General features: G+C 49.0%; 1 protein-coding gene across 1 annotated transcript in view; it reads right to left on the bottom strand.

Annotated features, from left to right (window-relative positions):
- Positions 1-13,346, bottom strand: part of LOC122381975 (acetylcholine receptor subunit alpha-type acr-16-like) — a 51,428-nt gene that overhangs the window by 2,843 nt on the left and 35,239 nt on the right. Inside the window, exons 7-8 of the mRNA XM_043366783.1 lie at positions 9,210-9,365; positions 6,461-6,624 (exon numbers count right to left, since the gene is read on the bottom strand). Of these exons, the coding sequence (XP_043222718.1) occupies positions 6,461-6,624; positions 9,210-9,365 (320 nt within the window). The remainder of the gene's footprint in view (positions 1-6,460; positions 6,625-9,209; positions 9,366-13,346) is intronic.

A 13,346-nucleotide genomic window follows, 5' to 3' on the forward strand; every position in this document is an offset into this window, starting at 1 on the left:
AAAGTGTGGTATTCCGTTCAGTTCAGTTCAGTTGTGTATTTTGGTTACCAAGAACAAAAGAACATCGGAGAGAATAATCGCGGATCGGCGCAAAAGCAAAATGCTTAAATCAAAGCGCCTTTCCCACAAAACATAAACACAAATAAACACACAAAAAAGGAAATATTAACACGAAAATTAAGTGCAAAATAAAACCACCTGGCCACAGGTCACGACGGCCCCGCCAGCAGCCCGCCGAGCAGCCCTCCGGGCATAGTCACCAGGTGTCCGGGCCCCGTCTCAAAGCTGTGGGGGCAACGCCCTCACGGCCCCAGAGTTGGGGGGCAAGCTGCCCCCACTGCCTCCCCCCCCCCCCCCGGCTCCCGCGCCTATGCCAAATCCTGAGTACCTACCTTCAACAGGGTTTATTCTATTTTGTTGGGCAATGCCCTCTCGATTTAAGGAGACCACCAGGGTGGCATTGGTTTGGGAGGCCATCATAGTGCGCCGCCGAGGCCGAGCCCGTCCCCAGGGACAAGTTACTCAGCCGCACAAGCGGCCACCTGACCGCCAGTGAGCGTGCTCCGGATGGGAGCCACTCGAGTTGGATGATGGGGACCATACCGCCCTGAACAGGGGGATGAGATGCTGAGAATGATTTGTGCTTCTGTATCTGCTCCATGAAATAAAAAAGAACTTCAGATCGTTCCCAACAGCCTATATCAAGCGGTAGGCTCGCAACCGTCATGCAAATGCTTACTTATCGTCCCGTCGCTAGGTGGCGCTGGCTGTCAGTGCCTGAATAGGTATGCTGTGCCGCAGCGCTCCTCGTCCGCAGACTGCTGCCGCTAGATGGCTCTGGTGGTTCGCGCTTATGGGAAACGGGTATACTGTACCGGAATACATTGTCCTATCACAAAGTCACTGCTGCACTGCTGGCGAGGCTGTCGCCGAGTACAGATTGGTCGTGTGCTGTTTCAGCTTGACTGAAGAACGCTGAACACAGACCGCTCCATGATAATCGAGTGAGCTGAATGATGCGTCGTCAAACATTCCTCAGCTTGCCATCACAAGCAGCCATGTAAACTCACCTAACAGCAGGGAGACTACTGGGAGAGGTCAAATGACGACGGTTAAAATGTCAAAAGGGTCAGCTCCGTAAGCGGCAAATAGGTAGGTACATACATTATTTGAACGGCGTTTGATATAATCAGGCATGTAAAACAAATTTGTAACATACCAACGCTTTGCTATCGCAAATTTGACTGCTAGAACTGTCCGCTTCCTTCTTTTCTTCAACAGTTTCCAATTGCCAACGTTTGACGTTATTATATTGATACGGAACTCCCTTACACCGTGTTCAAAACCAAACGAATTATCCCGCCTTACCTTTCTAAAGGTGCCCACCCATCGACTCAAATTGAATGGTGCAATCATGTGGAATCACCCTTATGGTGAAGATGAAAGAAACTGGGTCAAGCTTGGGATCTTCATTCACGGCACGGAGTAATGGCACGTCAAAGGGGTCAAGCGATTAGGGCAATTTCCGTCAGATGAATTTTTTCAAGCCATACGGAGACTATTTCGGACAATGATCTCCACTGATATTGCTGTCTTCGGCTTTAGTATTCAGTATGACTATGGACTATAATGCATATCTATCGGAAATTTTGGCAGGAGTTCCACTCACCCCCGCGCCCCACTGGGGGTCCTGGAAGTCCACGCCCTGCTTGGGGGGAGGGGTTGAACACCCCCCCCCCCCCCGCCCCCCTTCTAACTCGGCTCCTGGGTTATTCAGAAATCAATTACATTGATGTGGCTTTATGACCAGATGCCAACCTTGAAACATTTGAACGCTTTTACTCAGGAAGTGCCACAAAAAGATACAGCAAAAATTGTTTGTCTTAGTCTGCTGAGCTAGAAATGATGCAGAACTTTCCCGCTTCCTTTGATGTTTCTCCACAATGAACTAAAGGATTTCTTAAAGAAAATATTACACGTCACATATCTTTTATCATCAGTTTTATGATCAGTTCCATCCATTAATCAGAGAGTGATAAGTCGCTCCCTAAAACGCTGTCGTAACAAATCGTTCCCACCTCTTTCAGCCAGCGGAATTCCATAAGTGCGACCAAACGTTTGGAGACTATTAATAACGGACAGACTAGGCTAACTCATTTCTTTGACAAGCCTATTAGATGCTACGCTGTCCTCACTACTTCGCTGTCACGCACTATGACGTGGATAAGGCGAGTTCCGCAAGCTTTTAGCAATCCAAGAACCCCTTGGCAAATTATAGTCCCCTGGAAAATAATAGCAAAAGACGGTTTGCTGCCACAAAAACACATAGGTACCTATTACACAGAACAAGGGTCATTATTCAAGACGAATTATCTACCAGCAGCACCAACATTGGTCATAGGCTTCGTTGTGACCAACACTGCTCTATTTGTCAAACAAATGGTAGATATTGTGCATCCAAACATCCCGCCGAGGACAGTGGGGCTACCGGCTATTGACCACGACTGTTTGCTCAGTCACCCGCCAGTGTGTGCATGTTTGTGTGGGCATGTTTGTGGTTTGCTTTTCTATTAAACTCATATTTATGAGCTTAGTAGAAAAACACCACAAAAACTTGTTTGAGCTTAATAAGCTCATAAGATGCATTACATGTCCTTATGTTCAATCATGAATTTTCAATAAGTATGAGATACGTTTGCAGAATGAGACTTTTGATAAAAGCATTTTTCAGTTTCAAAATAGCAATTCAACAGTGAACTGTTCCTAGATTTGGCCGTGTGACTGCACAAAACCTCGTCTGCTGCCTAACTAATTTGATTTATTAAGAAAAGCTCCTCGGTCGGGGCGTATGTCGCCACCAGTCTGCGGCGCTGCCGGCTGACGGTCCACTGTCGGCCTAAGGCAGTTTATGGATCGCCGGCAGGCAGCTGGTGTCGGTCTTCGACTCCCAGCGCGGTGGCTGCAGCGTCACTTCGGGCACTTACGTCCAGTTGAAGGCCCTCGGTACTGATACCGAGGGCCTTCCATTGCAGTGACATTTATAGCTACCACACTTTAATTGACAATGGAATGTCACGCTCGTCACGCTATGGCACTCCATTAGCTCCTCAGTGATGCTGGACCGTCACTGTACGGACACTGCAGTGGCTGATGGTACGTACAGTGACACTGCGGTGACAGTGTGTCCCGCCGCAGAAACTCGGTCGTCCTTCCATCGGAACGGGTCTCAGGCATCCGTTGACATGGCGGGCGTTCTGGTTCGTTGCTGGTTAAGGTGATCTTTTCAGCGGTATTGAGGTATAGTAACACCACCGCTGACGGTCGCAGCGTCCAGGCGCTGGGACAGTATACCTATCGGCGGCGGTATAGCGCTGGGGCGGTACCGGCCGCGTCCCAGAGTGGAGGCGGCGTCCGAGCGTGGGACGGTTATACCGGCGTCCGAGCGTGAGACGGCACCGACGTCCGAGCGTGGGACGGCACCGACGCCAAGTGCCGGCGGCGCTCGTTAGGCCAGCGGCAGCCCATAACTTGGCTCGTTCTGCTCACCGACGCCAGAAACGACAGACAAGAGACGCCGCCTCACGTCCATCCGACTCACGCACGTGGCAGGGGGAACTCAATCACGTGTCCTAAGTGTGAGACCGTAAATCACAGGCTACAGGCTCAACCCAGTGGCCCCAGTGGTTTAATGGCGACCGCTGAGTCCAGCTGCAAACGTGCAGATGGTGATGTACCGCTTAGAAACTACAGTAATCTGTCACGTCCACATAAACAATACATATGTTCGCTAATACAATATTTTCGTTCTCATATGGCATTTAAAATTGCTGTTTTATACATGATCTCATAAAGGCACGGTCACTTTCACCTGCCTTTATGGTTACTAAGCGCGAAGCTCCGACTATAAGTTCAAACTTATTTCGCAAGGATAACGACGATATAGTCACGAGAGTGAGGGTAAACTGGCGAGGAGTGAGATCAAATGACGAGAGGTGAGAAATAGGAACAAAATGGCGAGAGTGACAACAAAATGTCGAAAGCGAGAACAAGCCGCATGCCGAGATTCTATGTAGGTAGAGCATGCGCAATTTATACAAAATAAGTATACATTCTACATTGCATGAAAACCGAAATTCCATCATGCTCAACGAAATTTCATCAAGTTAGGTACGTCCAACATATCCCGACAAACATTTACAATTTAGCTCATTCCCAGTTTCTTACATACTTTCAACCCTCAAGTCGTACTGATAGAGACCTAGGTATACCAGCTATCTCCTGGATCGCTGGTCCAGCGTGCCGACCAATATGAGGCTGCATGGTTTTCTCTGTTCAGTTGCGATCTCGGGGTGGCGGAGTTCGAACAACATGTCATCGATTCCCCCAGTGGACTATCGGTCACGAAATCTATCACACTGGCGTGGCGTGGGGCGGTCGCGGCGGCGGTCCCGCCCACAATCCGACGCGTGTGTGTGCCGCCGGTAACACAATACGGCACCCGTGTGAGTGCGGTGTTCCTACGCGTCACGGCTGATACTGCACAGAAGTTGACACAAATTGACGTGTCAATGAGCCGTCGTCATCGAACATCCGAGGGGCGCAGTCCATTGAGGGATGGCGTGCCGCTGAGGAAGAACAGCATTTTGTTTGAGAACAATGTAGCAAACATTCGCTCACCAAACAGGCCTCTGATAGGAGGGATCAGTGTCCACTGATCTTGGGTATAGTTAAACACAATAAATATTGATCATGAGAAAGGAAAAGCATAGCTTGAAACCCAAATAGGTAATAGGTATATTTGGTATAAGAAGACTGTTCAAAAACGAGTTGAATTTTCTTTTACCTGATACAGCAGCGGATCGGTGTACCAGAGCTCTCCCATTTAGTTTCCGATCAATCAGATTGTTCGCTTGCAGCCTTGCTTTTCCTTTGAAATGTCTTCAGAGTAAGCAGTGTCAATATTATCAGGTAATTAGGTTATCACTGCATAACAGGACACGCGTGGTTCAAATATTAGTACACCTTGTCCACAGCCCATCTTCTGTGAATGTGCGTCGGGCTGGCGTCGGGCGTTCCAATCACTGCACTGTATGGTACCCGTATGTGACTTGATCTTCGCCAGGCATACGGTCAAGGCAGGACTGGACACTTGAGAGCTCTTGCTTTTCAGGATTGACCCTATTAGTCCAGACTTAATGGCTCTTCTCGTCCAGACTAATCGACTCTATTAGTCCAGACTAACCAGTGCGTCAACGAACAGTGACCCACTGCAAACTGCAAAGAAACACATAGCTCAGATGTCTGACGAGAAACTTACATCGTGCACACAGTAATTTTCCCTTTTCTGCTTGGAAAGATGGCGTCCTGTGTAGGCCGGTTCTTAATTTGAAGCGGGCTTTGTTGAAAAACCTTGTTTCGTTGCCAGCTGTAAACATTGCCACAACAACCAACAATATGCGGTGGCCGGTGAGTGCCAACTAGATGTAAATTGGATACCAGCTTTATTGCTATCCTACCGTTTCCAAACTAATGCGGGGTCCAATTCTGATATTTTCATTATAAACTAAATGTTAAACCAAGACCGATCATTCATCACGGGGATGAATGGTCGATCATTGTATGCTAACCCCAAAGCCATTACATTCACTTATTGTGCGAACGTACGCTCGATCTTGGAGTACTGCACACAGCACAGCTGCGTTATGGGAGGAGGGGATGCCAAAACCCATTTGATCAAAACCGACAAACTTCAACATAAACCTCTTATTTGGCTTAGAGCACGCTGCCATGGTGCCACGACCTCTCCAATGCGAAAATCTCCCTTGTCATTTCGGTCTAACATGTATCGCTGCGAGGAGACGGCAGTACGACCTTATCTTCATTCGAAACATCCTCTACTATTTAGAGATGAGCCTGCTTTACTAGAATTATTTTACTTGCTGCTACTCCTCGAGCTCTGCAAAACCAAGTGCTGTTTCATGTTCCCTATGCCAGGGTGAGCACTGTAAAGTCGAGCATATTTATGAGGATACTCCATCAATGCAGCAGGTTCCTGAACTCTGTTCGCACGGTAGACGTTTTTCATCGCAGGTTTTCACCAGTCCCAGAAAAATGTGATTTCATATTTAGCATCTCAATTCTCAACCATAGTCTAGTCGGCAGCAGCATCAGCCATGTCGCTTCTTAAATTGATATCGCTGGTAATGTATAATATCAGTCATTTTATTGTCTTTTATTTTAGATGTATTTTGCAGACAGTATGCTCAGCATCCTCTGTAGCTACGCATTTTCTAGTCCTGGGTCTTTCAATGGTCATTCCATTCTGGTTGGGGTGCCGCTGCTTCATTACCTGCTGGTTGAGGTCCGTGAGGCCTCTACCGGCTGTTTGGGATCCTTGTGTGCCATTACCTGCTGGGTGAGGTCCTAGTGGGGCCTCTGCTGTTCGTTGAGGATGCATTACCTGTTGGTTGAGGTCGCCGAGCCGCAGCACGGTGCCGACGAGTCCAGTGAAGACGGCGAGCACCGGTGCCGGAGGCGGCTGGCACCGAGTCACCAGGTTGGAGGCGACCACAGCCGCCACGGCCGACACGACGCTCAGCGACAGGCTGGCGCTGACGAACGACACTGCAGCCGGCACACACGAGCGGGTCCGTCACACGAGCGGGTCTAACGAGCGGGCCCGTCACACGAGCGGGTCCGTCACACGAGCGGGTCTAACGAGCGGGCCCGTCACATGAGCGGGTCCGTCACACGAGCGGGTCTGACGAGCGGATCCGTCACACGAGCGGGTCAGTGCGAGCGGGTCCGTCACACGAGCGGGTCCGTCACACGAGCGGGTCAGTGCGAGCGGGTCCGTCACACGAGCGGGTCAGTACGAGCGGGCCCGTCACACGAGCGGGTCTGACGAGCGGATCCGTCACACGAGCGGGTCAGTGCGAGCGGGTCCGTCACACGAGCGGGTCCGTCACACGAGCGGGTCAGTGCGAGCGGGTCCGTCACACGAGCGGGTCAGTGCGAGCGGGTCCGTCACACGAGCGGGTCCGTCACACGAGCGGGTCAGTGCGAGCGGGTCCGTCACACGAGCGGGTCCGTCACACGAGCGGGTCCGTTACACGAGCGGGTCAGTGCGAGCGGGTCCGTCACACGAGCGGGTCAGTGCGAGCGGGTCCGTCACACGAGCGGGTCTGTCACACGAGCGGGTCAGTGCGAGCGGGTCCGTCACACGAGCGGGTCAGTGCGAGCGGGTCCGTCACACGAGCGGGTCCGTCACACGAACGGGTCCGTCACACGAGCGGGTCTAACGAGCGGGTCCGTCACACGAGCGGGTCCGTCACACGAGCGGGTCAGTGCGAGCGGGTCCGTCACACGAGCGGGTCCGTCACACGAGCGGGTCCGTTACACGAGCGGGTCAGTGCGAGCGGGTCCGTCACACGAGCGGGTCAGTGCGAGCGGGTCCGTCACACGAGCGGGTCAGTACGAGCGGATCCGTCACACGAGCGGGTCAGTACGAGCGGGTCCGTCACACGAGCGGGTCAGTGCGAGCGGATCCGTCACACGAGCGGGTCAGTACGAGCGGGTCCGTCACACGAGCGGGTCAGTACGAGCGGGTCCGTCACACGAGCGGGTCAGTGCAAGCGGGTCCGTCACACGAGCGGCTCAGTGCGAGCGGGTCCGTCATACGAGCGGGTTCGTCACTACAGCGGATCCGTCACACGAGCGAACCAGTTTAGGCGTGTACCATCACTTTACATACATACACTGATAGATACCGTACCTATGTAAATGTGTACCACAGACTATCTGGCCTATTTGCCTGCCTGAAGATCTCTATATTATACATACGGTATCTAGCACCAGTGTATATGTCGAAGGCATCGGGTGAAATCCGGAATTTCATGCAATGTCTAGGCATTACGTGGAATGCCGGCAAAGGCTGAACTATTCGTAGAAATACGCGCGTTACAGCGAATGCCTGAAACTTTTAGTCATAGTTCATGGAATGCCAGGTGGAGACCCGGCAGTCGCTGAACTATGGTCGAGATTATCCGAGCATAGCCATTTCCTATGCATTACATGAAATGCCCACGTGACTACCGGCACTTTTTGGAACGATTACTGCAGATGTACGAGCTGTTTGTCCCTGGCTCAGCACAAACCTAACCAACACAGCTAACCCAGCCCAACCCTAATCTAACCTAAGTTGTCTACTTTTCACATAACACGTCAGGTGATGGTTGATTATAGGCGTTTGTTATGTAGTTGAAAGTAGTTTTTACGCAATATGTTAGGCTAGGTTAGGTTAGATTATGTTTGAGTTAGAAATGAATTTGGCCAGACGTTATTTGAACCCGCCATATCGCCACGGAGTTCAACGTCCAATATCATGCACCACCATCCCGTTCCACCGGTGACACTTGAATATGTAAAAGGCGCGGGGACTCGCACATCCAGGGTTGCGGAGTCGGAATCAGAGCCGGTAAAGTCGACAGCTATAACCGGAGTCAGAGTCGGAGTCGATTTTCGCAACCGGAGTCAGAGTCACCGAAAATCTTATCGACTCCGCAGATCTGGCAAGGCTGCGAGGTCGGACCTGGAGTTGGAGTCAGCCGGATTCGAAAGTTCTGTCTTGAGTCGGAGTCGGAGTCGGATCTGGTTATTGACAGCCGGAGTCGGAATCGGAGTCACAGAAAATTCGTCGACTCCAGCCCTGCGCACATCTGCAGTAATCGTTGCAAAAAAGCCGGTCGTCACTTGGGCATTCCATGTAATGCCTGGACAACGAGTGTGTTCAGTTGATTATGGTCATAGTGACTACCGGTGCAGTCATAATGTAGATAGTAGCCGTTTTCACCACAGGCTATCTGGCGAATGCACCTTATTTGACCAAATTTGTACCAAATTTCTTTTATAGCAAATATCTGTAAATTATAAACTCATTTCAGTGTCTTAGTCGATGATAATGTCTGATAGTATGACAAGGAAGGCATATAAGCAATTAGTGCAACCGTAGATAATAGCTACGAAAAAAGCACACTGAACCCAATCTGACCAAACCTGCACCAAATCTGACCAAATGTGTGCCAAATGTGTACCAGATAGCCGTCGTGAAAACTGCTAATCTAACTCGAAAGCTACCTTGAAATCACTGAGAAGAGGTTAAAGTGAACAGAAATGTCAATGCATACGCGCTATTCCTGTGAGGCACTTACCGAGTTTTGGTACAGAGGTTCCACCAACAGGAGGCATCCACCAGAAGAGGTTGAACAGGAAGAATATTAGCGCCACCGAGTGGATGGTGGCCACTTTCACCTTGGCGGGCGAGTCCGGGGGTATCCAGAACACCAGCAGCACGTGGACAGTCAGCCCTGAAAAAGGGAATAACGGTCATCTATCATCGCAGACATCCAGGGATACCTATTACCTACTTTGACAAAGGGCTTTGTCATTGCATTCGTCGCTGGTTTAACACATACGCATAACGCATGACACGTATTGTTAATTCAACTCCTGTTCGAAAGCTACTCGTTTTCTATGACCATGCGCTCCGTAAAAGCACAAAATGTTTGAAAATATCAGTTTGTCAGCAATAGTCCCAATGCACAGAAGTGATGTCTACATAAGTGCTGCAATGCATGCAAAGGCATTGAGCGAGTTTCTCTCACTGATGTATGGAACGCAGGTCAAGTCGATTTAGGGCCGCTCAATGCCAATGATTGCTACTTCCGGCAGGTAATATCTCTCTTCAGACTTCCTCCGAGATCAAATCGATCTCCAGCGAGAGTCTGAAATGTTGCTGGGAGACAAATTGAAACTCACTCACCCAGATATGAACATTAACCTTCGCCCCAGTGGGGGGGGGGGCATATGTGACCACCCTGTCGCGTTTTTTGCGTATGAATAAAAAACCGCGGTACATCAATTTGGTACAGCAATTTTGGACAATGTGTGAAATTTTTGACCCCAGGTCATGCCAGGTCAGGTCACCAGGTCAAGTTAACTGACCAAGCCTAAAAAAGTTTGCAATCATGTCCAGCCTGCAGTGTTTGTCAGAAAGGTTTTTAACTTGGTGGATTGCATGCTGTTATGGGCGCCTACAATTTGTATATCTCGGATTTTTATATCCGTGACCTAAGGTCAGGTCAGTGGCGTGACCTTTCCATTACAAGTCAATGGAGAAAAATGAATATGCCTCTAGATCCGTGTTTACGCATAGGAACAGTCCAAATATTTCAGAATCACAATGATTTAGTCCACTCGTGATGAACAAGGTGTCATTTTTGCTAATAGCCTCTAGAAAGGTCATCCGAGGTCATTTGAGGCTACAAACAGTTTTTTTGCCAATAACTCGCGATTGGAAAGAGATAGAACGCTGGGGATGGTCGCATTGTGTTTGTCTTGTTGAGACGCATCGACTGATATGCGACATGACCTTTTCCGGTCAGGTCATGACCTTGACCTGAGGTCAAATTTTCAAGTTGACCTTTCAAGGTCAAATTATAGTTCATTCGACGCGTCTCGGCGAGGGGAACACGATTCTGGCAATAGAAATGTCGTGGCTTTTTGTAGTCGAAAGTTATTGTCGAAAAACACTTTTCGTAAAAACAGCTATTTTTGGAGTTTTTGCCCACTGGAGGCTAAACCGTTGACCTGAGGTCAATATTGATTATGACCTTTTCAAAGAAAGAGATCAAAAGCTATCGATTGCTCTTGCATGCGTTTTTCTAGCTACCATAGTTCCTGAGATAGCGGCATGTTTTCTGAAAAATATAATGACAATTGGCAAATTTTGACCTTTGATGACCCCTGGTGACCCCACTATTGCTCTAAGGTGAAAAATGGCCGAAATACTTTCAAACGTACGCATTGAGAGCTATCGACTGCTTTTTACCGCGTCTTTCTAGCCCTCTTAGTTTTTGAGTTAGAGGTGGGTGGTAACATATGCCCCCCCCCCCCCCCCACTAGGGCGAAGTTGGCTGAGACCGCCACTGGGGCGCGGGTTAAACAATGGACATCCTTGCTGCTTACTTTGGATTTCTGTGCTCGTCTATGGGATGTATAGGCGGTAGGCGGGGGACTGGCTCTTTTCTCAATAGGCTTCATCAAAAGGATTGCAATATAGTTCGTTCCGTTTGACGCGAAATTGGTTATTTCGCCGTCTGCTGTGATAGAGATGAGTCTCTCTTTCACCGAGTTACCGTTTATTTCAAGAGTATTCTTGCTTGTTACTGTCTAAGAAGAGAAGTTTGTCCCGCGGACCACAGGGTCGTGAAAGAACTGCCGCATCAGGCGCGGCCGGAGTAATAGGATCCGTAATAGGGCCGTCACAATAAAATACAGATAATTGAAGAGGCGTACTATCATAGATAGCATGATTCATGTTATCTATGCTACTATTTATCATATACTCAATCAGCATAGCTCTTATGCACACAGCTGCACCTTATTGGTTTGGGCCGCTTATTTAACCCGCGCCGGGCCGGGGGGGGGGTGTTTGAACACCCCCCCTGCGGTTTTTCGCATATATCTCAAAAACGGCGGCGCGAAGCGCCGCCGTTTTTGGCACACCTGTTCTTCCATCTTTTCCGCACATGTTGTGAAAATTTCAGACCCAGGTCACCTTAGGTCAGGTCACCAGGTCACGCCAAGTGACCTCACCTCAGACAAAATAAGAATGCTCGTCATAGCTACACCGATTGATCGATTGCCTTGAAACTTTCAGCGATTGATAAGAGCAACATTATCTACAAAATGTGTATCTCGGAATTTTGATATCGGTGACCTAAGGTCAGGTCAATTTTGCGACCTCTCCATTATAAGTCAATGGGAGAAAATTGAAAAGCGTCTGTTTTGCACGAACGCTATTCTAGACACTCTCAAACATCGAGATGTAGGTAAAATGGACACACTGAACCGGAAAATGGCAACTGTGACCCTTCGTTATGTCCCCGAGGTCATCTCAGGTCACGAACAGAATCTAACAGTTTTTCGCTAATAACTTCTGATAGAGACGTGCTAGAGCGCTGAAAACGCCTTAGATGTGTTCGGCTCGACGTTGCGGATCGACTGATATGCAACATGACCTTTTCCGGTCAGGTCATGACCTTGACCTGAGGTCAAATTTTCAAGTTGACCTTTCAAGGTCAAATTATAGTTCATTCGACGCATCTCGACGAGAGGAACACGATGGTGGCAAAAGTAATGTCGTGGCTCTTTTGAGTCAAAAGTAATTGCCGAAAAAACGTTTTTCGTAAAACCGGCTATTTTTGGAGTTTTTGCCCTCTGGAGGCTAAACCGTTGACCTGAGGTCAAATCTGAGAACATTACTCAGAAAGGTCTGTAAAAGGCCTATCGAATGCGCTTTTCTGCGGTGCTGTAGCTCCATCGGTTCCCGAGATAGCCGTTGGCAGTTTCCAAAATGTTGAAATAGTGGACATTTGACCTTTGGTGACCTCTGGTGACCTGACCTTTGACCTGACCCAAAAAATGACCGAAGTGTTTTCGTCCTTATTTTGGACGTTCTTTCGATTGCCGCTTACCCCGTGTCGCTACGTGGCCCGGGAGCCGAGTTAGAAGGGGGGGGTGTTCAGACACACCCCCCCCCCCCGGCCCGGCGCGGAATCTCAGAGCACCGGCCCGGCGCGGGTTAAGTGCTTAACGCGCTCCGTCCAAAAATATATTTCTTATATTTCTTCGAAGGGTATTTCGATCATCGATGATTGAAAATGAAACGATGAAAATAGGGAGTTAGAGAGAGAGAGAGAGAGAAAGAGAGAGAGAGAGAGAGAGAAAGAGAGAGAGAGAGAGAGAGAGAGAGAGAGAGAGAGAGAGAGAGGGGGAGGGAGGTAAGGAGGACGACAGCTGCTCGTCGATTCTAAGTTCGGTAATGCGAACCCGGCGACTTTGGGCTGATATGCGCTACTACGATGGCAATTAGTGATGTCAGTTTCGGAAAACCGTGATACCGATACCAAACCAAATACCTACCAACAATAACCATGGGAAAATACTGAAACCAAACCATCTCGGGAAAATCAGGTAAATACCAACTTTTTACCAAATTCACAGCCTCTTTTACATAACTGAGGATTCATGAAATACCAGCAGAACACCAAAATACACCAGCCTTGAAATACCAAATGCCAAGTTGGTATCGGTTTGGCATCGGTACACCAAAAAGTTGGTATCCGATTGACATCTCCACTGGGTATATCTCCCGTTTGCCTGACGGAGAACAACCGATGCTCACATTATTATGATAGCTTTGCTTTCAATTTCCTAGGGATGCATGCAGGGAGGCGCAATGGCATAGAACGAGTACAAAGAACATGTAGTTACACAACACAAAC

This window comes from Amphibalanus amphitrite, unplaced genomic scaffold (assembly GCF_019059575.1).
Source record: "Amphibalanus amphitrite isolate SeventyFive unplaced genomic scaffold, NRLGWU_Aamphi_draft 000131F_arrow, whole genome shotgun sequence".
NCBI lineage: Eukaryota > Metazoa > Arthropoda > Thecostraca > Balanomorpha > Balanidae > Amphibalanus > Amphibalanus amphitrite.